Source organism: Protopterus annectens, chromosome 3.part1 (assembly GCF_019279795.1).
Source record: "Protopterus annectens isolate FY-2018-M chromosome 3.part1, PAN1.0, whole genome shotgun sequence".
Lineage (NCBI taxonomy): Eukaryota > Metazoa > Chordata > Ceratodontiformes > Protopteridae > Protopterus > Protopterus annectens.
Window position 1 is genome coordinate 1,043,347,621 of NC_056732.1, and position 25,185 is coordinate 1,043,372,805.

At 42.4% G+C, this 25,185-nt stretch overlaps 1 protein-coding gene across 1 annotated transcript in view; it reads left to right on the top strand.

Annotated features, from left to right (window-relative positions):
* Positions 1-25,185, top strand: part of ERMP1 (endoplasmic reticulum metallopeptidase 1) — a 1,021,143-nt gene that overhangs the window by 220,238 nt on the left and 775,720 nt on the right. Inside the window, exon 5 of the mRNA XM_044067197.1 lies at positions 17,628-17,774. Coding sequence (XP_043923132.1) covers positions 17,628-17,774 — 147 coding nt within the window. The remainder of the gene's footprint in view (positions 1-17,627; positions 17,775-25,185) is intronic.

The following is a 25,185-nucleotide window of genomic DNA, read 5'->3' on the forward strand; positions in this document are numbered from 1 at the left end:
TGTTCTTCGTGTTTCACTGTTGCAGTCATCACATTTGGGTTATCCTGCCAGAGGTAGCCCTCAGTCGGCCCGAATACCAGAGGCTTAGTATTTCTGTCAGTTGCTCCAGGACTAACGTCAGGTCATCAGTGGTATAAAATCAGGCAGCCGACGCCATTACATCAGTCTTTCTTTCCGAGGAGCCCAAAGCAGAAGCAGTTTGCACGAGTGCCGGCCGGGCGCTACTCGAGTTTTCGTTTCTGAATTGAAGTTGAAGTCTTCTAAAGCTAAGTACCCTGTTGGGGAACTTTTTTTCTTGCTCTAACTGATGTCAGAAAAAAATAAAAAATTGTCTTGCCTGTGGAAAGCAAGTACCACACCGAGACTTCCATTTTTACTGTGTCACCTGTTTAGGCCCAGACCATGATGTCCCTCAGTGTTTCGTTTTGTGCTTTGTTCAACACCAGAACTATACGTTGTCGAGCCCTTATTGTAGCTCGATATTTTCACACTCAGTCCTCGTATTCTGATATGGCTTCGGTAAGCCATCCGACTACCGATCTTCTGAAAAAACATACAGATAAAGACCGAGACAGGACTGCACAGGTCCAAACTGCTGATGACACTTTTGCTAAGCTAGTCGTTAGTTCTCCGGTCCTCAATGAGGCGCTTTCGCAGCCCCTGATGCCCACTTCTGTGGATATGCAGGCCGCTACAGAGACCCTTTTCGGAGTCGGGTATGCCGCATGACTCTTCTTTGACTAAGGATCCTGCGGATGTCTCTACCTTGGATAGATCCAGAGCTGCTGAGCAGGCACAGGCTTCTGAGGAAGTACTTTGCACTACCAATACTCGACACAAACCGATGACTTATTTCGTGTCTTCAGTTCTTTCTAAAACTACCAAGTTTTTAAGGCCCAGGGTACGAACTATACCCCAAAAAAACAACGACCCAAGCTCAGGCACCTGCTTCCTTGCCTCCATCTCAAATGCTTGAAATGGCAGAAGACCTTATTATGCTTATTAGAGGAAGCCAGGCTACCTCTTCCAAAAGAAAGACTTGTCCCCAGTAGTTTTATTTGAATAGAAGTCCGATGACTCTGATGCTTCTGAATATGAAGACATGCAACCCCTTTCTGCTTATGAGCATTCTTATGCAGAGGAATCAATTCCTTCTGCCTCTTTACCCGAGAATTTTTCATTTGGAGAAACCCTTCATACTTTAAGAGAGCATTTCCAGTTGGAATGTCAAGACTATCCTCAGTCAAAAAAGAGACTCTGGGATTTCTTAGATTTACCACAGCATAGACCTTTGGCCATTCCTCCTGTCCTGGATGTTGTGGATGATGATTTTATGGAATCCAGTTTGACTCCTGACACCCTTCTTCCTGCTCCCAGGAAATCTGACAGATACTACAGTGTCTCTGACTCTCTCATAAATTCCTTTTCAAAAATCCTACTGCTGACCCACAGGTCATCTCTCAAGGACCTAAAGGAATTAAAGCAACCTCATCTAAGAATCCCACCCCCTCAGACAGGGATTCCAGAGCTTTAGACAGCTGGGGTAAAAAAGTATACACCTCTGTTACTCTTGCTATTAGAGCATTAAATTGTCAGTTTCGCATGCTGAAATAGCAGCATACCATGGAACTCCTCAAACAAAAAATTACAAGAGCTAATGCATTCTGCAAGTCAAGTTTCTAAGCACACCTTGCCATGTGGCTTTGATGCCCTAGAAGCATCTTGCAGGGCAGCAGTCACTGGTTCTGTCCTCCAGAAGGCATGGTTGGCTTAAGGAGCAGACCTTGCCAGGCCATGTCAAATCCAAATTATTGGACGCACTATTGAACAAAGACAATTTATTTGCACCAAGGCATAAGAGGTCTTAAAGATGGAAGAAAAAGCCAACTCTATGCAGGCAGTTAGACTTCTTACAGGTCCAGCCTCCGAGGTTCAGTAGGCATTGCCCCTCCAACCACTGGTCCTTTCCTGCCCCCTTCAGGCCAGCTCAGCCCAGATATGTGGAGAAGGTGTTCCTCCTCTTTAAAACCAGGGAGTGCAAAGCCACCCCCTTATGGTAAAACCTCACAATGACTTTACACCACCACCCCTTACCTCTGCCCACCTGCTTGTGCCCCTAGGAGGAAAACACTCCTTCCATGCAAGCAACTGGACCTCTATTACCAATGACCGATGGGTCCTCAATATAGTATCCCCAAAAGGGTTCCCAGATCTTCCTCCACATCAGTCCTTTCCCTGCTCTCCATGAGGGCAATACAGAATTTTCCCGCAGAACAGATAGGCCAAGGTTTCTAATTCCAGACTCTTCCTGGTTCCCAGAAAAGAGGGCACCTGGCATCCAATCCTCAATCTATCCATTCTAAACACCTTTCTGGTGATACCAAAATTCAAATGCTCACCCTCCAGTAGCTTCTTCCTATGCTTTCCAAGGATGCTTGGTTAGCCACCCTAGACATAAAAGAGGCCTACCTACATATCCCAATCAGGGAATCACGCAGGAAATATCTACGTTTCAGGGCAGGATCTATGCATTTTCAGTTCTCTGCGCTTCCATTTGGCTTATCCACTGCTCCCAGAGTTTTCACAAAATGCTTAGCTCCAGCCATTGCTTTTTGCAGACAAAGAAATACTCAAATTTACCCCTATTTAGATGATTTCCTGATTCAGGCAGACAGCCAGGAAAAGCTGTTATAGCACCTGACCTTTGTAAAGGACCCACTGACCTCCTGGGGTGTACTATTAACTAAAAGAAATCAAAACTAGTCCCCACACAAAAAATTGTATTCCTGGGAGCAGGCCTGGATACAGCATCCCAGGTGGCATTCCTTACTCCAGAAAAACATGCATACCTGACAGGCTACTTCTCTCAACTAGCCACCAGAACCCAGTTATCAGCAAGGAAAATCTTGCTAGCTCTAGGGTTCATGACCTCCTGCATTCTACTCATTCCGTATGCCAGACTGCATATGAGGAAACTACAATGGTACCTAAAAAGCCTTTGGTGTCAACGCTCTCAAGACCTGGAAACTATCATACCAATGATACCTTGTCTAAGGAAAGATTTCCTTTGGTGAGCAGCAGCATGCAACTACAACAAGGGACTTCCCTTCTCACAACCCATGCCACCCAAGACCCTTACCACAGATGCATCAGACTATGCCTGGGGTGCACACCTAGACGGCAGGTGCATTCAGGGCCATTGGAGCCCAAATCAAATACATCTGCACATCAACCAAAAAGAGATGCTAGCTGTTCAGAATGCCCTGACAGCTTTCAGATCCCTACTCTCCCTGGGGCCTCTACTGATCAAAACAGACAACACCACAGTGATGTGGTATATCAACAAGCAGGGAGGGGACACACTTTTATCCTCTCTGCAGGCTCGCCATGACCTTTTGGCACACTGCCTCAGCCTTGCAACTACACCTGCTAGCACAATTCCTGCCAGGCTCCCTAAATTCTGTGGCAGACAACTTAAGCAGGAATCTGCTAGACCCACATGAGTGGTAGCTAGACCACAGAACCTTAACCCTTGTAACCCAGAAATGGGCCCCCCCCGAAGGTGAACCTCTTTGCCACCCACTCCAATCATCAGCTCAGCAAATTCTGCACCAGGGAACCTCGCAGCAAGGCTTGGAAAGTGGATGCTGTATCCTTCCAGTGGGTAAACCTCTCAGTCTATGTTTATCCCCCTCTACCACTCATTTTAAGGGTACTGCTCAAAATAAGGGAGGAAAAATCAAGGGCAATCCTGATTGCACCAGACTGGCCACGCCAGCACTGGTACCCACTGCTGCACAGCAGGTTGCCCCTGCCACCATGACACCTACATCAGATCCCAACACTCCTGACCCAGAGGAATGGAGAATTCATGCATCCCCAATTGCAGACCCTCAACCTGATGGCCTGCTTTCCTCATGCTGCCAGCCTAAGCAAACAAGTCCTAGATGTTATACATGAGGCCAAATGCCCCAGCACTAAAAAAAATCCTATGCTGACAAGTGGGAAAGATTTTGCACCTGGATCCAGGCTAAAGGAGCCGGAATGGCACAGCCCTCCATACCTCTCATCCTGGATTACCTAGCAGACCTACTACACAGGGGTCTATCTTTCTCTTCTGTTAAAATTCATGCCTGTGCCATCTCTGCTCATTACAGCACAGAACCACCAATTTTCTCACACCCTCTCAGTTCCTAAGAGGGGCTAACAACTTAAGGCCACCCAGAAGAGCTCCTACCCCAGCCTGGGTTCCTTACCTTTGTGTTGGAAAAACTCACCCTACCTCACTTTGAACCTGCAGCTTCAGCAGAGTTAAAATTCATCTCTTGGAAGACAGCTTTGCTTCTGGCCATCACTTCAGCTAGAAGAGTATCAGAGCTACAAGCACTTGTGGCTGTAGAGCCCTTCATCATTTTCCATGCTGACATGGTCTCCCTCAGGACTAACCCATCCTTCATGCCTAAAGTGGTGTCCAGTATGGCTATCAACCAATCCATGGATTTGCCCACCTTTTTCCTTAACCCACAAAACAAGGGGGAAAGGATTCTGCACTCTCTAGATGTGCACAGACAGTTCAGATATTTGGATGGGACCAAAGCTTTTTGAAAGACTGATCAATGCTAGTCAGCTTCACAGCAGGGTCAGAGGGCAAGGCCATATCAAACAAACAATATCCAAATGGATCGCACACTGCATCCATTTTTGCTACAAACAGCATGGGGAACCACTCCCAAAGAGGGTTGGGACACATTCCAGCAGTACAACCTCTACTCCTCTGTAGCTTTTCTCAGAGGGTCCCCACTAGGGACATCCTGGAAGCTGTAACATGGACATCTGTTCATACCTTCACCAAGCATTACCACTTCCCTATCTTCTCCAAAACCTGGGCAGGCATTGCCACCACAGTCTTGCAGGGCATCCTAGCCAGCCCCCAGTCTTCTTGACTACCTCCACCCTTTTCTTCAGCTTTGGGAATCAACCCAAATGTGATGACTGTAAAAGTGAAACACAAAGGACATAGTACAGTTGTGTACATTTACCATAAATGTAGATGTTCAAGTGTATTCACTGTTGCAGTCCTGGTTTACCCCCCCCCCCCAAATCCCCCTTGTCTCTCTCTCTCTTTTTCCATACAGGGAATTTTTGGTATTTACTTTCTGGTGGTGTTCTTCCACCATAACCTAGCTCCCTATTTGGGGGCTCCTGACAGGGCAAGAAAAACTGATGTAATGGCATCGGCTGCCTGATTTTAAACCACTGACGTCAGTCCTGGAGTGACAGCAACCTACGCAGAAATACTAAGCCTCTGGTATTCGGGCCGACTGAGGGCTACCCCTGGCAGAATAACTCAAATGTGATGACTGCAACAGTGAATACACTCAAACATCTACATTTATGGTAAGTGTACACAACTGTACTATACTGTTGGTCAGGTTAATCGTTCATATAGTTGTTTCTTGTCATCTCCGTTTGTGTCCGTCACATCTTACAAAACTTTTTGTTTAATTGAAAGCTTTAAAAAAAACACCTCAATACCCCCCTAAAACCTATTAACTTAATAATAATATTCTGTCTTCAAATATTGAAGTTTTACCCTCCTAATGGGAACAAATGTTACAAATTGACAGCCACACACACATTGACTTGAAATTACCTTAAAAAAGTTATCCATGCTAAGAAGCATGGTACAGCCTGTGCTTTTATGTGCTGTCTAACTTTGTCTGGTCTTTATCGCTCTCTCAACTGGGAAAACAATTGAATGCTTTCAGAAAACATTTTCTCTAAGCCATTTCTCTTTCTCAGATTTTCTCCTAAAGATATGAGAACCAGACACAAAACTGCCAAGCATACATGTGTTTACTAGAAAAAAGCCTTATAGTATTCAATATTGTTTTTCACTTATTTGCATTCTGTTAAAACTTTTTACTAGATTAACCTAAGGGCCTCAGTCACTCCCGTATGCAGGAATGAGAAAGGACATTAAGTTTTCTTTTTGTCATGTTTTTGTAACCAGATTTTTTCTTACAATATAGTGGCTACATTTCTTAAAACAGAACAAGGAGAAAGATTGAAGAAGGGAGAAAGAAAAAAACAGGAGTACCTATTTATATTAGTATTCCCATTACACTTAAAATAACTAAGAAAACGTTATAGTATGCAAAGAAAATTGTGCACTATTAAAGTAGTACCATTAAGAAAAAAAAATACTTAGTTGACTTTTCTACCTTCTCTTCCCCTCTTCTGAGTATTTTTCCAAAATTAATGAAATGAAGTAGGGTATATGCATTAATCCCCTACAAGTTTAACAGAGTCCAGAAAAGTCCAATATTTCCAGATTTTCTTGTTCAGTCATGTTTCACAAATATAATTATTGCTTTGTAGTCTCACATTTGTCAGTTTCCAAGTTACTGGTTTTATTCCTCTATATCTCCATCTCCCAGATGCTGTCTCTGCTTTATTTCCATTTTTTCACAACTGTTCTAGTCAACTCTTGTGCTTTTTTCCTTCTCTCAAATATTTTCCATTGAAACATTGAAAAATGTTTCACTGGCACAATCTCCCTGTTATCTTTATTATGAGAAGAACAAAATACAGAATTTCCATCTGTTTCACAGCTCACTTTTTGTTGAATAAACACTTGTATTTCTTCCTTAGCATGTACTTCTTCAAAAAATGTTGTTCCTCCAGGGAAGAAATATTTTGAAGATAGCTGGGTACAGCAGTTTGATTCTCATGCCTGCTTATCGGCATTCCCTAATAATGGAATAAATTTGCTCCTATTCTGCCTGGTGTACAATGAGTAGTCATTGTCCACAAACACTGTGCTGTCTCCCACTTTTAGTACTTTGTCCTTCTGCCACAGTTTTGTCAGAATCAACTCTTTCTGCTGGTAAGATTGCATCTGTACTATTAATGGTTTAGGTTATTTTGTTCCTCCAGGGAAGAAATATTTTGAAGATAGCTGGGTACAGCAGTTTGAATCTCATGCCTGCTTATCGGCATTCCCTAATAATGGAATAAATTTGCTCCTATTCTGCCTGGTGTACAATGAGTAGTCATTGTCCACAAACACTGTGCTGTCTCCCACTTTTAGTACTTTGTCCTTCTGCCACAGTTTTGTTAGAATCAACTCTTTCTGCTGGTAAGATTGCATCTGTACTATTAATGGTTTAGGTTGCTTTTTCATAGCCAGTTTTGGAGCATACACCCAATATGTCCTTTCAGTTAACAATTCATGTTGTGGAATGCCAGTCCAGTTGCTTATTTGTGCTTTCATAAAATTAATACAGTCTGTTCCTTCCAGCTTCTCTGTTACATCAGGACAATCTCAGGATGTTCGTGTTACACTGCTGCAGTCATTACACTTGGGCTATCCTGCCGTCAGGCGGTTCCCCAGTCGGTCTGAGTTCCAAAGTCTTGGTCCGGCATCGGTTGCTGTCGCCTCCTCCCTGACGTCAGTGCGACAGGGGTATATAAGATGCAGCTGACGCCATTTTCTTCAGTCTTTCTTGCCGCGAGGTGCCCAAAGCAGAAGCAGTTAGCAAGTGCCGGTCGGCCAACTCCTGAGATTTTCAATCCGAATCCAGAACCGAAGTCTTCTAAAAAAAGCTAAGTACCCCGTTGGGGAAACTCCCCCTAAAAGGCCTAGAGAACAGGATTCTTCTGAGACAGAGTTGAATTCTGATGATGAATCCCAGACTTATTCTACTCAAATTCCTTCTCCTCCCCCTCATCCTTTGGACTATGGAACAGAGGAGGAGGAATTTATTGTTTAAGTCCCTTCAGGATAAGGGTAAGGCTTTACAGGAGCTTAAAGAAGTTTTTGATTTTCCTGTGCCTAAATTTCAGAAAAACTATCCCACTAAGCCTGCCTTTGTCCGTAGACATTCCCGCCCTTCTACTAAAGGCAAGAAGAGTGGCAAACGGCATCTTCCTGCTAAGGCTACTCAGTCTTCAGGGTTTCTGAAGCCTTCCCTTCCAGACAAACCAGGTGCTGTATGACTATCCATCTCCTCCCAGTCACATTCCCCTTCGCCTTTCTTTTTCTCTTCCTGCTTGGCTTCAGATCACTCAATATTCTCTGGTTTTGTTGATCATTCCTCAGGGGTACTTCATGGTGTGGAAATCCCGCCCTTCTTTTATGGGATTCCTTACCCTCCTCAGGAACAGCTTCCCTTTTCCCAGAGGTTCTTCAAACATTCTTGACTCTGGGTACTATTCAAGAGGTGCCTGTGTCCCAAAGAGAGGAAAGGGTTTTATTCCAGACTGTTTCTAGTACAAGAAAAGAGGACCGTTGGAGATCTATTCTAGACCTCTCTCATCTAAACACGGTTTTAAAAGTGCCTTCCTTTTGGATGTTGTCTCTTCAGATTCTGTTTCCTCTCCTGCTCCCTCAGGCCTGTATGGTACCTCTGTATCTCAAGGACGCTTATCTCCATATTTCAGTCCATCTTTTTTTCAGGAAGTTTGTACGTTTCTGTGTTTCTGACATTTTCAGTTCTCTGCTTTGCCCTTTGGCCTTTCTAAAGCCCCAAGGGTGTTCACCAAATGCCTTGCTCCTGTGATTGCTTTTTTGCAGACTTCAAGGGATCCAAATATTTCTTTACTTAGATGATGTGTTGATTCAGGTGTCCTCTCCAGAGACTGTTTTGCAAAGTCTTCATTTTGCCATTTTCCTTCTTCAGAGCCTAGGGTTCACAATAAATTTCAAAAAGTCTTCTGTGACTCCTTCTCAGAATCATGTTTTTCTGGGTTGCAGGATTCAGTTGGTGCCTATGATCGCATCCCTGCCCCCTCTGAAGGCCTTAACTCTCATTTTTCTTTCGCACTCTTCTTTCTCTGGCTTCCAGTACTGCCAGGGAATTTCTGAGAACTCTGGGTTTCATGGCATCCACCATTCTGATGCTCCCTCTGGCCAAACTTCATATGAGAAAGTTTCAATGGTTTCTGATCCGAGTGTGACTTCAACATGCACATCCTGTAGACTTTGTAGTTGCTCTTCTTCCTTTTCTCTGACAGGAACGTCACTAGTGGATTCGGCAGTTGTCTCTGAACCCAAGGATCCCTTTTCATCCCCCTCTTCCCTCTCAGGAATTGTTCACAGATGCTTCTGACGTGGGTTGGGGGGGACTTTTGGCTCCCTAAAGATACAGGAGGTGTGGTCACCTTGCCAGTGGAGGGAGCACATCAGTGTCAAGAGATGAGAGCTCTTCTGCTGGCCGTTCAGGTCTTTCTTCTCTCTATGGCCTATCAAGGTCTTCACAGACAATACCACAGTGATGTGGTATATCAACAAACAGGGAGGAATGAGATCCTACCTTCTTTGCCAGTTGGCACTTCCGGCATAGGATCTTTCTGTTATGTATCAAGCCACTCTTCAGGCGGTTCATATCCCTTCCAGTCAGAACATTATGGTAGACGCTCTGTGCAGGTCCTTAACTCAGTCCCCTAAGTGGATGCTTCACAGGGATGTGTTTCTGGGCATTATTCATCAGTGGTGTTCTCTTGAAGTGGATTTTTTGCCTTCCATCTGAACATTTAACGTCCTCTGTTTTTTGACAGATTCCCATGTCCTCTGGTATGGAAGGTAGACGTCCTCTCATTTTCTTGGAAGGGGTTGTTTCTTTATGCATTCCCTCCCATTCCGAAAGTCCTGTTCAAAATTCAGCAGAATGCTCCCAAAATCTTGTTGGTGACTCCCTTTTTGCTGTGACAATACTGGTTCCCTCTACTTCTGCATTTAGCCAGGGGCTGTCATCACAAGTTATCTCACAGGGTGGATCTAATCACACAAAACAAAGGATTTCTCATCCACCCCATCTGTCCATGATTCAGCTGACATTGTGGGTGATAGGATTTTGATTCCTTATAGGCAGCTTTTTTCTGAGGACATGTTGCAAGTCCTGCAGGAGGCCAGCAAACCTACTACCAGGAAATCCTACTTGTCCAAATGGAAAAGGTTTTTTATTTGTTGTCTGTCTCGTAATCTGAACCCACTTACTGTGGATGTTCCTTTGGTTCTCTCTTATTTATGAAAGCTGCTCAATGCTGGTTTGGCCTATTCTTCTATTAAGGCCCACTTACCAGCAATCTCTGCTTGTCTGCATTTATCTCCTCTAGCTTCTAGATGTGAGGTTAAACAATTTTTCAAAGGCATCCTTAATATTATACCCATCAGGAAGCCTGTTCTGCCTCCCTGGAATCTTAATTTTGTTTTGGAAAAGTTGACTCTGGCTAATTTTGATCCTGCTGTTTCAGCTTCCCTGCAAAATTGTTCTTGGAAGACTGTTCTGTTGTTAGCTCTTACTTCTGCCAGATGGGTGTCCAAGTTGCAGGCCCTTATGGTTTGTCCTCCTTTTTAGATTTTTCATGAGGACAGGGTGTCCTTACACACTAATCCCTCTCTTATGCCTAAGGTGGTTAATGAGCTGTCACTTAAGTCTATTCATCTGCCTACTTTTTTCCCCTCTCCACAGTCTGACAGTGAGAGGGTGCTGCATACTTTGGATGTGCATAGGCAACTCAGAATTTATTTGGATCAGACTAAGGCCATTGAAAAATCTGATCAGGTTGTTTTTTTTTCATCCTAGATCTTTGAGTCTAGCTGTATCCAAGCAAACTGTTTCTTCTTGGATTTCTAAGGATATTTCCTTTTGTTTCAACTTTCATGGCAAGAGCCTTGGTTCTTCAGTCAAGGCTCATTCTACTAGAGTGGTGGCTTCTTCTGGTGTTTTTTTCAAGGGCTTTGATAGTAATTCTGTTTGGCTACCTGATGATCTGTGCATACTATCTTGTTCTAGTAGTTTATAGCGGAGCTTTTCTCCCCGGGCCTCCACTGAAAATGGACATATATCCAGTTGGACTAGCCCGGTAAACAAATGTAAAATAAAATAAATACTATCCAACTTGTAGTGCTTAGTAAAGGTATCTCAAGGGTCTATATTAAATTCTCGAAAGCCGACAATGTCAAATCTGACATTGTTGACCCGAGAATAGCGAAAGTGCAGAACATCGAGCGGGTAAATGGAAATCTCCATAGGGGGGGATTTCCATTTACTTCAATGTAGTGCGGTCTCTGAGTTGGTATATTTAAGTAGCGGGAGGTGCGAGGGGTGCAGGGGGGGGGGGCTTTCCTCCCTGCCTACGCTCTTTTTTTAGTTTTTTTTTTTTTTTTTTTTTTGTTACGAACATTCGATATTTTAACAGTTTCATCACTAGAGGTCGACCTTTAGTAGTTCGAACTGTTAAATGTTTGATGTTCTAATATAGACCTTCTCAAGAGCTGGGGACAGTTTTGCTAGTGTCATTCTACATGGCTTCTTAGGAGATCCTTCTCCTTCCCAAGTTTCCTGTTGAGCTTTGGCACTCTCCTAAATGTTAAGATTACTGCAGTGGTGAATGTGTAAGGACATAGTACATATGTGTAAAATCTTACCATAGTGGTAGATGCCCTTGCCTTCACTGCTGCAGTATTCGCTCCCTTCATCCCCCTAGTCCTATGCCTTCTTGGATGTACAGGTTACCTCTTGGGTACCTTGGACTGGTGTTCCTTCTGGGGCAGTCAGTTCTGCTTGGTGAACCTGAACGTAATCTTTATTTCCCTACGGTATGCAAGGAGTTTTTGAGTGATGTTCAGACATGCCTTTAAAAGTGGCAGGAAGTCTTTGGTATACTGGACGGATAGCAGGCTTCCACGGAAGGAATTCCCCAAATGCTAAGAATACTGCAGCAGTGAAGGTTAGGACATCTACCGTTATGGTAAGATTTTACACAACTGTACTTTCTGCAGGGACAAGGACTCTCATAAGTACCTCAGTGTGTCTTTGAATCCCACCAAGGGAGCTACCCACATAGGTATTGCATTCAGTAATGCAGACAGAGTAGAGCACTCTGCAGATTTAGAAACAAAATACCTCTGTTACCCTGCCCTTTGTAGCTTTAAACTGCCGGTCTCTGTGCTTATCTACCAGCTTTCCATTTTGGAAAAATTAGGCTAAGGCAGAGGAAATGGAAGATGGGATCTAAAGCAATAAGTGCTGGGCCTTTGTAACCTCTCTTTACGTGGAAAGCATGCTGAGAAATATAGCTATGATACTGCAAGATGGATCGTGCAGTACAGAGCTACTGGGCCTTTAATAAGGAGACTTGCCTTATTGAGGACTATGCTCCTGACAGTCTATTTCAAAACGGAGATCGCAAATGCCCCCAAGAATAAGGACCTCCTGTTTGGATTTATAAGAAACTGGAAGAGAAGAGTAAGACTAGGCCAGTGTTTCTCAACCGCCGGGCCGTGGCCCATTACGAAACCAGGGAGTTGTGCTGTGCTTTTTAGGTTCCACCAAGGTTTGATTTTAAGGATCAAGGCAAGCAACTGAATATGGAATAACAAAAAGTATAGCTGCAGGCATCACGAGGCAGTTGGATGGCAAAAACAAGTGAGTAAAGGGTGAACAAGGGTGAACTAGAGGTGCAGCCATGGAGACCACAGCAAGAGCTGGGAAGGAGTGGCTTGTATTCCTGCAACTTGCTTTGGTGTTCCTTATTGCCGGTAAGTGATTCCTAGGATCCAGTGGGTCATGCTGGGTATTTACTGAAAGGATGCAACAATGCAACAGCTCGTTTCTATACTTAATTGTATTTGAACTTGTATTACATTCGTGTACCCCCTTTTTTGAAAAGTTAGTCATCGTAAATTGCCCGACTTCGTGATGAGGAATTTGCATTAACATTAATTGAATGATTAGTTTAGATGCGATGAAGTTTATTTTCTGTGATTATCTGCACAGTTCGAAGCTGTGAATATCATGGAATGCATTTAAAATCCATGCACAGAAGTGGGCATTGTTTTGCAAAGTCCTCCTAGAAATGTGCATTTGTGTTTGTTGGTTAGCTGCTGTTTTGATGCAGTTGGTGTTAAATATGTTGAGGGTGATCTGTACTAATTTTGTTTTTGACTTGCAGTTCTCTAGGGTGGGATGGGTTGATGGTCTATGCACGCAGCTTGGAAAGTGGAGTGAGTGACATCAGATGTGGAGCATCTTTGTGTAGCCTTTTAGACTTTGCATGTATCTTGTCTTTTTTTATTGCTTGACACTATTGTAGTTTCAGGAGCCACCACCTGTATCTGACACTGAAATAGTTTTACTTTTGAAAGTGAGTATAGGTAAATAATCCGTATTATTTGTATTTGTGGCAAGTCTTTTTACATTGAAAAGTGTATTTTTTACTGTGGGGATCTGTTCTGTGAATATTTTTGTATAGGTGCTTCCTTTTTAGTACATTTTTGTCATATTTCAGAAGTCTAATTTTTATGGCCTTAAAGTATGGGAGATGTGAGTTGTGACTGTGACCCAGCACATCCTTATGATGGCTGTGCAAATGAAAACACACATTCAAGTTGAGGAGTGCTTAGTTTAGAAAGCCTTTATGTTCTTACATTAAAGTACATTGTGGTAAGTCATTTAATAAACTAGATCTTTAGCTATTTATAGATGAGCATTTATACTTAACTGTGTAGTGAGAAAAGGATTTGTGATGATCTCTGAAGACTGAATCACTACCGGTCCACCATTTGCAAACTGATCATTGTACAGTTTCAGAGTAAGAGTGTGTGTGTGTGTGTGTGTGTGTGTGTGTGTGTGTGTGTGTGTGTGTGTGTGTGTGTGTGTGTGTGTGTGTGTGTGTGTGTGTGTGTGTGTGTGTGTGAGAGAGAGAGATTGGAAGAGAATGAGAGCAATGTGTGAGTGATTGCTTATATGAATGCGAAAGTGGGTGTGTGAGAGAGATTGCAAGAGGGTGAGAGCAGTGTGAGTAAATGCGTGTGTAAATGAGAAAGGGTGTGTGTGAAAGAGGGAGAGATCGGAAGACAGTGAGGGCGATGTGCGAGTCAATGCCTGTATGAATGAGAAAGTGTCTGCATGTCTGTCTGTGTGTGCGCGCGCCTCTGTGTGTGCGTGCCTGTCTGTGTGCATGAGACAGAGAAGGGTGAGAGGGACTGTTGGAACTAGTGTTTAGAATTGAGAAATTGATACATTTATCTTAAATTAGATACTTTGCATATATAAATATTTGGTGTGTGTATGTGATAAGTGTTTGCTGACAATTTGACATCCTTCTGCTTTGTAATGTATTTATGAGTAGATTTGTTGGGACTGGGCCCTTGTCTTATTAAAAAAAAATAATAATTTACCGGGCCCCGGCCTCGCAGAGGTTGAGAACCACTGAACTAGACAGTCTGTGAGGCAGGTTTTTCAGACCCAAGCACCAAGGTGTAAAGGTATATCAAGAACTTCTCCAGAAGGGTAAACCTTCTCACTCTAAACAGTACTGTACTACAAGACCTAGCAAAGGGAAGAAGGGGAAATTAAAAAAAAAATGATAAATGAGACTCTGAGACAAAGCCTGGGGACCTTTAGGGCCTAGACATCTGGAGGAAACGACCATGACTCTGCTAGGCTGCCCCCTTCAGGGACTTTGGGCTCACAGTCAACAAGGAAAAGTCGTGTTTGGTGCTCCCCAGAGATTAATTTTCCTGAGGGTATGTCTGGACACCTCCCTGTGCAGAGTCTTCCTCCCTTATGACAACATGACTCACCTGATGCAGAATACTTTGGAATAAGTGTAACAGACAGAGAGCATTAACAGAGAGTTTCTTATGCTGCTGGGGTTCATGGCATCTTGCATCATAATAGTTCCTCAAGCGTAACTGCACATGATGAAATTCCAAAGGTAGCTAAGAAACTGATACGTCTCTAAATGATGGGTATGATGATACTATCTCAACGTTTCTTCCCTGCCTAAGAGATGAGATCTCGTGGTGGATTCTGCAATGTGCTCATAAAATGGTAGACCCTTCAGGGCACAGGGTACCTGTGCCTATGATGGCTTTGAAATTACACTTTTCAGACTTGGCATTTGGCTCATTTATAAGCCATTCAGGTACGAGTTACATGAGAGGACAGAATAGTGGAAAAGCACATAAACTTCAAAGAAATTATGGATGTCATCTTTGCCCTGTAAACCTTCTCCACCTCCATGAAGCAGGGGTTTTACAGTAGAACAGACCATACAAATACAACTGTGATGAAGTACATAAAACATGCAATGAACAAATCAATCTTTCTTACTTTGCAGACTAGCCTTGCAAGCCTGGGCAACGGCCTTAAATGTAGGTGCAGCACTGACTGCAACATACATCCCATCAGATCAGAATATGTTCTATCAGATAGGCTAAGCAGATCCCAAGCAGACCTCCATTAATGTGTGTTAAACAGTGATGTCTTCCTGGATCTGACTAGGTTATTGGGTATAGCAGAAGTTAAACCTGTTTGCCTGTCATTTGAACAAGCAACTGAAAAGTTCGGTGAAAGTGCAGCATTCCCAGAGGCATATATTCTTTTTATGCTTTTTCTATGAGCCCCTTGATCCCCAGGGTCTATAATAGAACATTTCCTGGTCTTTCACCATGGCAGAGTATCCTTGTATACAAACCCCTACATTTATGCCTATGGTGGTACCAGAAATTACGTTGAATTAGGTTATTCATTTGCCATTGTTTTCCAAATCCCCAGAATTGCAGAGAATAGCATGCATTCCCTTAATGTACACAGATAGCTAAGATACTGCAATGTCTGATCAGCTGTTTGTCCCTTATGCAAAGGAGAAAGAGGGTAGACCTTTTAAGCATACTTTATCTAAATGATTAGCACTTTGCATTGCTTTTTGTTACTCTCACAATGACAAACCCAGCACTAGCCAGATAAAGGCTCGCTCATACAGCTGCTGCTACCATAGCTTTCCTAACTAGAGTTCCTTAAGCTGTTCTTGAAGCAGCTACCTGGTCTTCTGTGTACATCTTTTCAAACAGTGTAACCTGTAGGGCCAGGGCAAGGTTTTCTTCTTAAATCCTTCAAGGCATTATCTTCAATTGACTAGTCTCCTTCTCCCTAGGATTTTGTGCAGTGGGAATTTTTTCTTATGCAAAGATTGTAGCAGTGAATCTTATGAAATAAGTTGTGTGAAGAGCTTAACAGAAATGTAGGTGTTGAGTGGATTCATTGTTGCAGTCTAAACATACTCCCTACTTCTCACATTTTTCCTTTTCTGTAGTCTTTTTGTTATTGCCCTTTGGGTTCAGGTGACTCCCTTATGCTCATTGCAAACCTTCCCACCAAGCCTTCATCCCTAATTTTGTCTTTCTTCCATAGGAAGACCGAGATTAGTCTCCTCTGGGGTGGACTGAGAGCAGTAGGAGCTTGTACCATCATGTCCACTGCGGCTCTTGTACTAGGGCCTTCTCCCTAGCCTTCGAGGGGGCAAGAAGTATCTGAAGACGACCTAATCTGATGCACTGTTTATACTATCGATGACCTGACATGTCTGGTTGAAGTATTAAAACAAGGATCTCTGAACACCTTGGTGACATTAGGCGTAATAAACAAGTTCACTTTTCAAACATGCACTTAAGCACAGTAATGCTTCTTTTAGGTTTACAGGGATAAGATGTAATAGTAGAAATAAATTAGACTGACAACAAATTTTAGACAAAAACCAAAAACGATGGATTATCATTTTGGGTGCTTTGTTTACACCTGGTTTAAATGAAAAATTTTAAGATGATGTATTTTAAGGTTCATTTTTCATAGCTATATTTGTACTTTTATTTATACATGGTGCATTTATGCAACAATGTATTTATTATGCTATTTATCCGCGGTGGTGGTGCTGCGGTAACGCTGTCACCTCACAGTAAGACGCTGTCCGGTTCGACTCTCAGCTAGAGCATCTTCCGTGTGGAGACATGCGTGAATGGGCGTACCTTCGTTGAAGGTTGTGCATTAGGGCTGGCAACTCAGCACGTAAAAATCAACTGCCAATCATTAGCGGACTGGAGTTCCACTGTGGTGACCCCTAACTGGGAAAAAGCCGAAAGACACACCAACAACATTTATATACTTTGCACACTGGTCACTGTTTGATGATGTCATCATTAGGAGATTATATAAGGCAGCCTTTTTGGCATGAACAGATTGGATACTGATGAAGACTTTGTGCTGAAATTGGTCTGAGAGAGTATGGACTTAAGTGCAGTGCAACTAATTTCATTTTTAGTGCTGCAGTGTGTACTTTTGTGTCAAATAGTGTTCTAGCCTTTGATTATTGAGCAATTTACACACCAGGGGACTTCACTTGCAAATTTCTGTTTTGGATATGTCTGGTGGAAGGACATCAGTTGACGCCCTAGGTGAGGGTAAAGTTCCTGAAGCTGGGCTGACTGTAGGATACTTGCATGCCAGGACATCCTAAGTATGAGTGAATCTACTGAAGCATCTACATTTATGGTAAGTTCCTAACATGTCTTTACTTTCATATCGTATATACGTCTGTAGCTTGTTTCCACACATTAATGTGCCGCAGCACATTGTAACTTTACAGCCATCATAGCCACAGCATAGTGTACATTTTTAGTTGAGGTCTGCTTAAAATGACTGAAAATAGTACTAATTAACTGGGTCAGCTGTGATTTTTTTTTTAGTTTAGCAGAGTGTTTGAATGCCTGTACTGTGCATCTATCTGCTGACCTAGTGTGCTTGAGAGGATAGCTTTACTTACTTGCTTTCCTTTTACAGGTCCAGAGAATCCGTGGTTGGTGCAGGCATATGTTCATGCAGCAAAACATCCCTTTGCTTCTGTTGTTGGCCAAGAGGTTTTTCAGAGTGGTGTTATACCATCAGACACTGATTTCCGTATATACAGAGACTTTGGCAACATCCCAGGTATGTTCTGAAGACTGTAAGCCTCTCAGATACAGCTTGGTGACAAATGCTTAATTTCTGTTTTTATATGAATATCTGTGTGATTATCACCATTGAAAACAAATTTACAGAGCATTATCTTTGTTGAGTGTTCTGTGGTGATAAGTTACCATTCCTGTATTTTGTGCCTCTCCCAGAAGCATGCTAGAGTGGCGCATTCCAAAGCTATAATATGTATCTATGTACACACATGTATGTATGTATGTATATCTTTTCAAATGCATTTTGTTCAGAGTGGTTATTGAATGAAATGCTTGTCTAAAAGAAATCATGAGAGACCCGTATTCTGCAATCATTGCTGAAAATGGAGATAGGGTCATTTTCCCTTTTCTTCAGTATTATATGATCTCAGAAGCTGTATATTTAAGTTAGTGGGAGTGTGAGGGGTGTAGGAGGGGCTTACTGTCCCAGCAAGAACATTGCTTTTGTTTTTTCTTAATATATTCAATCAGTCTGCTTTTCGAATATTTGTGTTTGATAAAATGAAATTTGAACAGATTGTCATGAATCCATATAAATTCAAAGATATTCTAAAGCCAACCATGACCATTCTTGACTTTCTACTACCCTCCCTTAGGCAACATCTCCTTTAACCAGGAGGACCATACCAGTACGCTCATACTGCTTAACATGTAGGGGAAGTTTATTCCAGAGGTTTGGGAGGCACTGGATTATAAAACTGTCCCTCATGTTTTATTTATCTGTTGGTGAAGATTTAGGCCAGTGGTTCTAATACTGGTGGAGATATTGGGCTAGCAGGGGAACAGGAGGTCCAGGATAATCTGATCTGTAATGGCATGGTAAGAATGCCTGAGATCTCCCGTGAAAACTCTTTAAGACACTGAATAAAGCATCCAGCCTCTCCTGATAGCTCATGTGATCTTTTTGTTTAGGGACCTTTGGGGTCTTTCTAACTGTGTGATATGTTTAGTGAGATGCATCCCAAAAGAGGTGTTGTACTCAATAATTGGCCTGATCAGTGCTGATTGCCTCTTCAGATCTTGATATTCATTTAGCAATTAACTGGGCTAAATAAAAGTATTTCCTGACAACTGTTGCATGATGGTCAAAAGAGGGGGAGCTATCAACCCCCAAGTATCAAGGTCTTCTAACTACATTTTCATTTTGTAGTGATAAAGTACTTCTTAGCATTAAGTTTGAGCCCATTTTTAGTACAGCAAGAGTTTACTAGAACAAGTTAATTTTGGTGGGTTTTTATGTATTTGTCTATTTACCAGGAAAGTCTGACTGAGTAATACCAATTTTCAGCAGAAGCCCATGGAGAAAAGCTCCATTTGCTTACATAAGTTCCAGTCAAACAGAGTAATCCCATTTCTGTTTACATTTAAACATTCTAAGATTTTACAGAGGTGGACGCTATTGAAGAGAAAGCACACATGCAACTTGTACCGGCAGCAGTTGTAATTGTTTTGTCATTTCAGTAGGAGATTGTGAATATTATATTTAAGGAGAGTATTTGTGATGAGCATGTACAGGACCAGGACTGGATAAGATTTTAAGCAGTGGTTTAAAACTACTGAGTTTGTCTGAAGATTTTATTTGTATGGGGATACTATTCCAGAGTTTAGCAATGTACTGGGAGTAAGGCAAGTCTTCTGCAAAATTATTTGACTTATTTGTAAGTAATAAGAATTTGTTACTAGAACAGAGGTCCCTTGCTGGACAGTAGGGTAGTAATAAATTTTGCAGTGCAGGGCATTTTTCTGGGTGATTAAGTTTGTGTGCTGTAGTTAGTTTTGAATATGTTAGACAGTTTTGCAGTTCAAGCTAGTTTAGTTGTTTTAAGCTATGACAATGGTGGTTCCTAAGAAGGAGACTGATGGCAAATTTAGCTATTTTATTGTAGCAGGAGGCACGTTTCTTTCTTTGAATTTTGTTTAAGTTTGTTAGGATAAGAGTGGCGTATGAGAGTCAGCAGTAAGAAGGTGGTGTCTAGAGCTTTTTTGCAGTATCTGTAAGTTTCTGGTGTGTAAATTTAATGGGGTGCGGTATATGGTAGTCATATTTGAGACTGTCATCTAGTATAATGCCTAAAAGTTTACAGTGAATGTTTCAATGACAGTATTAACTTTATGGTAAAAGATTGCTTTTGATTTTGGCAGCTTTTGAGGAGAAAAGCATTAGCTTGGATTTCTTGGGCTTTAGTAAGAGGTTTGATACTTTGAGCTAGGTTTCTACAGAGGAGAGAGACTTTTGGGTAATGTCTTGGAGCTTATTTGTTGTTGAGGAGAGACAGATTAATGTTGAGTCATCTGCATACTGAACTAAACTAGCATGGTGAGTGGAGGTCATTAATAAATATATTAAATAGTAGAGGACCCAGGATAGAGTCCTGAGGGACACCTGCAGTAACTGGTTGAAAGGAGGAGTAGGTCTGTTGCCATTTAATGGCTTGTTGCCTTCCAGATAGGTAACTAGGGAACCACCACATGGAGTATTGTCCAAGTCCTGTTGAGGAGAATCTTATGAGCAGTTGCTGGTGCGAGACCATGTCAGATGTCTTTGACAAGTCTAAGAATATAGTGGACACAAGCATACCATTGTTTCTATGTTGGTTTATTAAATTGGTGAAATGTAGTAGAGTAGTATTGGTGCTGTGCTGGAGCCCAAAGCCATGTTGTCTTTCTGAGAGAAAGTTATTTGAGGTTAGGCATTGCATCACCTGCCTATGGATGTGTTTCTCTAATTTTTTGGAGAGGGGGGGAGAGAATCGCTATCGATCTGTAGTTATTAAACTCTGTAGATATGCCACCTTTGTGCAGTGGTATGAAGTAGGATTATTTCCACAGTGATGGGACATACCTTTCTGTTATAGACCTATTAGTATGGACACATGGAAGGCTATGACTTCTGCAGCCATTTTTAGGTAGTCGGATGGTAGTTGGTCTACAGCTACAGAAGTAGTTTTTAGTTGAAGAAGGAACTTCCTTATTAGAGAGGCAGGTACTGGACTAAAACTGAAGAGCTGTGGGTAGAGTTTATATACACAAACACACACACATCTATGTTACAGATATAGATTATATGTATAATTTTTGTTCTTTTTTGTACCAACTGCTGTTTACTTGCTTTCTTCAGGCACCAGCTTATTCCTATCATTCCTTCTTCACTGGGTTGCTGTGCTTAGGGTTGACACCCCAATATAACCCTTCACCAGTAGGCTCAGTGGAATTTGGGGTTTTCACTACAGAGGAAGGAAATGGGATAGCTGGGTCATCATATTGCTGGCTGACTAAGGTATTTTGGAGTATCTTTATTTCTCTTGGGTGCTGGAATGTGCATTTGGGGGAGTATACAGATTAATAAGGGATGATCCCCATCTTTGTTGTAGCAGTAGCTCAAGTCACATTCCATTCAACAGTTAAGATATGTAGATGCTTCCCGTCTCCAACAGAAACTTGAGCCTTTGCATGCAAACCTCATTCTTCTCTCTAGACGGAGGCGAGTAGCCACAACCCTCCCCCTCAGCTCTTGCAGTGCCTAGGTCATTTAGCCAAGCCCAGATCATTTAGGATACAGCCAGGGTTTTCATCCTTTTATGCCATTTATTTATTTATTTTTATTTATTTATTTACATTTGTTGACCGGGAGTGTCCGACTGGCTGTAGGTCCATTTTCAGCGGAGGCCCGGGGAGAAAAGCTCCACAGTTAAAATAAACAGACAGTAGTTACATTGGATTACATAGCAATTAACAATTTAACATAGCAATTACTTGCAACATATTTACAGATGAAGAACATAGTACATCAGTAGACAACTAGAATCTTTATCTGTGAAGTACATAACAGACATTAACAAATGTTACAATAAGAAGTTCCTGCTGTATAATAAGTACTAGGCTTATGAGCATCTGAGCTTGCTATAATCAAGGTAGTTAGTGGAGTGGAAAGAAAGGTAGTGGTTGGATGAGGTGAGTGATATTAGAGTGGGAGTTGCAAGGGCATAGCCAGCATGTTTTTAGGTGCGCTTTTAGTAAAGTTTTGAAGTGAGTGCATGATGGTACGGAGGTAATTGTGGGTGGAAGGGAGTTCCATAATTTGGCTATGGTGCAAGAGAATAGTGCTTCACCGGCAGAGTTATTGGCTTTAGTGATCTGCAAGTGATTTTTGTTGCTGGATCTTAGTGGTCTCGTGGTGCGATAGGGTTGGAGTAGATTCTGGAGGGATGGGACATTTAGTGGATGGTTTACTAGTTTGTGGGCGAGTGAAAGTTGATACCACTGAAGGAGGTGAGGGAGTTCAAGCCAGTCCAGTTCAGCAAGTGAGAGACAGTGGTGACTATGGTAGGATGCCCCTGTGGCGAATTTGGTATTTTTGTTGTAGCAGGTCTCTAGCTTGTTTAGATCACATTGCCGTAGGTTGGTATATATTGGAGAGGCATAAAGTAGGGTGGGAGATAAGGTGGGAATTTGCTATTGAAATCTTTGCTGCTTTGGTGAGAAGTTGCTTATTTCTGTATAACGCTCCTAGTTTTTTGTGGACATTTTTTATGGTCATAGATGTGTGAATGTCAAATTTTAGTTTGTCTATTTCCACTCCTAGCAATTTGGTGTTTTCAGTTGTGTATATAGTGGTGTTGTTGTTTGCTGTGATGTTAAAGTGAGAGTTGTTTTGAGTATGTTTGGTGGGTTGGAAGATGAGTAGTTTAGTTTTGTTTGGGTTGAGTATTAATTGGGCATCGGATAACCAAGTTTCAACAGAGGAAAAGGCTTCCTGTGTGACTTTTTGCAGTTTGGGTTGGGACTGGGCTGAGCAGATGATGGTTGAGTCATCTGCATATTGTATGAGTGTGCCATGTTTGGTGGCAGAGGCTAGATTATTGGTGTAAACAGAGAAGAGTAGGGGTCAAAGGATGGATCCTTGGGGAACCCCTATGGAGATAGGTAGTTGGGGAGATATGTCATTCTGCCATACAACGGATTGTTGGCGGTCAGACAGGTAACTCTGAAACCAGCTGGTGGCTGATTGAGAGAAGGATAGGTTATTGAGGACAGAGATAAGTTGTTTGTGTGGGACCATGTCAAATGCTTTAGATAGGTCTAGGAAAGTAGCAGAGGAGAGAAAGCCATTGTTTTTATGCTGAATGATAGTGTTAGTAAAGGAGAGTAAAGCCGTGGTGGTGCTATGGTTTGGTCAGAAACCATGCTGAGTTCTGGAAAGGAGGTTGTTAGTAAGGAGGTAGTCTGAGGCCTGAGAGTGTATGCATCTCTCTAGTATTTTGGAGAGTGGAGAGAGAATAGCTATGGGGTGGTAATTGGTTAGTTCTGTGGAGGGTCCACCTTTGTGGAGGGGAATTATATGCAATACTTTCCACAGTGTGGGAACGTAACTTTCTGATGGAGATCAGTTAATCAAGATGGATACTGGGTAGGCCAGAGCATCAGCTGCGATTTGTAGGTATTCACTTGGGAGGTTGTCTGCTGTTAATTTGGTGGGTTTAAGTTTAGTTGAGTTTTTTATGTTGGAGGGAGGTACAGGAGAAAAAGAGAAGGCAGTGGGGAGATTACTAGTTGAAGGTGTGGGTTGGAGGGGAGGGGGGTTGTGGTGTTTAGCTAGTGATAGTATGGTTTGGGTGAAGTGTGTGTTGAATGAGGTAGCAATATTTTCTGAGGAGTGAGGGATGTTAGGAGGAGGGTTACTGACTTTACCTGTGTGGAGGATGGAGTTTATGGAGGACCAGAATTGTTTGGGACTGTGTTGTGAGGAGTCTAGGGCAGACTGGTAGTATTGGAATTTGTCCTGTTTTATTAGGTTTTTGACTATTGCGTAGTTCTAGGAATTACTGTCTAGTTGAGAGGGTTTTGGTTTTGCGCCAGTGCTCCCAGGCTTTATCCCCGTTTTTCATTTCTGACTTGCTGGTTTTCTGTAGCCATGGGGAGGGTTGTGCTTTGGTTCTGGAAAATCTTATGGGGGCATGGTAATTAAGGATGCTCAGGAAGGTAGTATTAAAAAATTCAACTGTGTCATCTAGACTGAGGTACTTTAGAGGATGCCAGTTACATTCTTTGAGGGATGAGATGAATGTGAGTGGGTTAAAGTTTAGTTTTTTACATATTTGACTGTAGATGACAGGTTTAGCTTGGTATAGGTATTTTTTGAGTAGGAATGTTGGGGAGTGATAACCGAGGCTATCTGTTAAGCAGCCTGTTATATATGACTGGGGGCTCTTACTGACTAGTATCCAATCCAGGGTAGTGTGCTTGCTGGAGTTTTTATTTATTATGGTTGGCGACTGGACTAGTTGGGTGAAGCCATGAAGGTTTACATGATGGGTTGGATTGTTGCCAGAACAAGATTGCCAGTCAGTATTGAAATCCCCTAAAATGATAGTTTCTTGGGGGAGATGGTGGGTAGACCAGCTGAGGAGGTTTTCTAGTGGAGGGATGTTTTGGCCAGATGGGAAGTAGCATCCAATTATGTTGATGGTTTTGTTCTGAGGTTGATATGTATTTCTTCATTGCGTATTTGTGGAGCTGATGATTTTAATATCTGGATGTTTGTTTAGATGCTGTTTAAATAATATAGCTACACCGCCTCCTTTCTTGTTTCGCCGGTCTACTCTTAGTATGCCGTAACCTGTAGGGAGTATTTGCTCACTGGTAATGTGAGGTTTTAGCCAGGTTTCTGTCAGGATGACTATATTTGGGGAGTACAAGTCTATGGTGGCATGGAGTTCATGGACTCTGTTGGATATACTTATTTAGGCTTAGTAGAAGGAAGTCACTTGGCTTTCTATTGGCTGTAATATGGTAGAAGTTGTGGTTTCTAGTCTTATGAGGATTGGGGTTGGAGATGATAGGGCCAGGGTTGGGGTGGATTTCTCCACTTAGGGCTAGTTTTGATATGCATGAGGTTATTAGTTTTCTCAGTTTTTGAATGTGTTTGTTTATAAGGGAAACATTATGATTGTGCTCTGTGGGTAATAGGTATGGTGGGAGGGTTGCTATGTTAAGTTGTAGGGATGCTTTATGTTTGAGTAATATAGTTGGTAGAATATGTGGGGGGTGCATAGGGATCGTTCTTGAGTTGGTGGGAGGGGAGCTGAGTGAGGGGTGAGACATGAGTGGTGGTGTGAGTAGTAGTACAGTGGTAGTGGTTGAGTGGGGGAATGATGGAGCTTTGGTAGGATGTAAGATATGCAAGGAGAGTGCATGCAGTGAGCATAGGTAAGGTATGCTTGTACATCTTAGTTGAGGAGGTGTGATAGTAGTGGGAAGATGGAGGAGGTAGTGTTGGGTTAGCCCTGTGGTTGGCTATTGGAAAGATGGGAGGGGTTTGTGAGTGTAATAAAGGTGGGACCACTGGGGGCGGGAGGGGATAGGGGGCAGGGTGGGGAGCAAAGCAGGTAGAG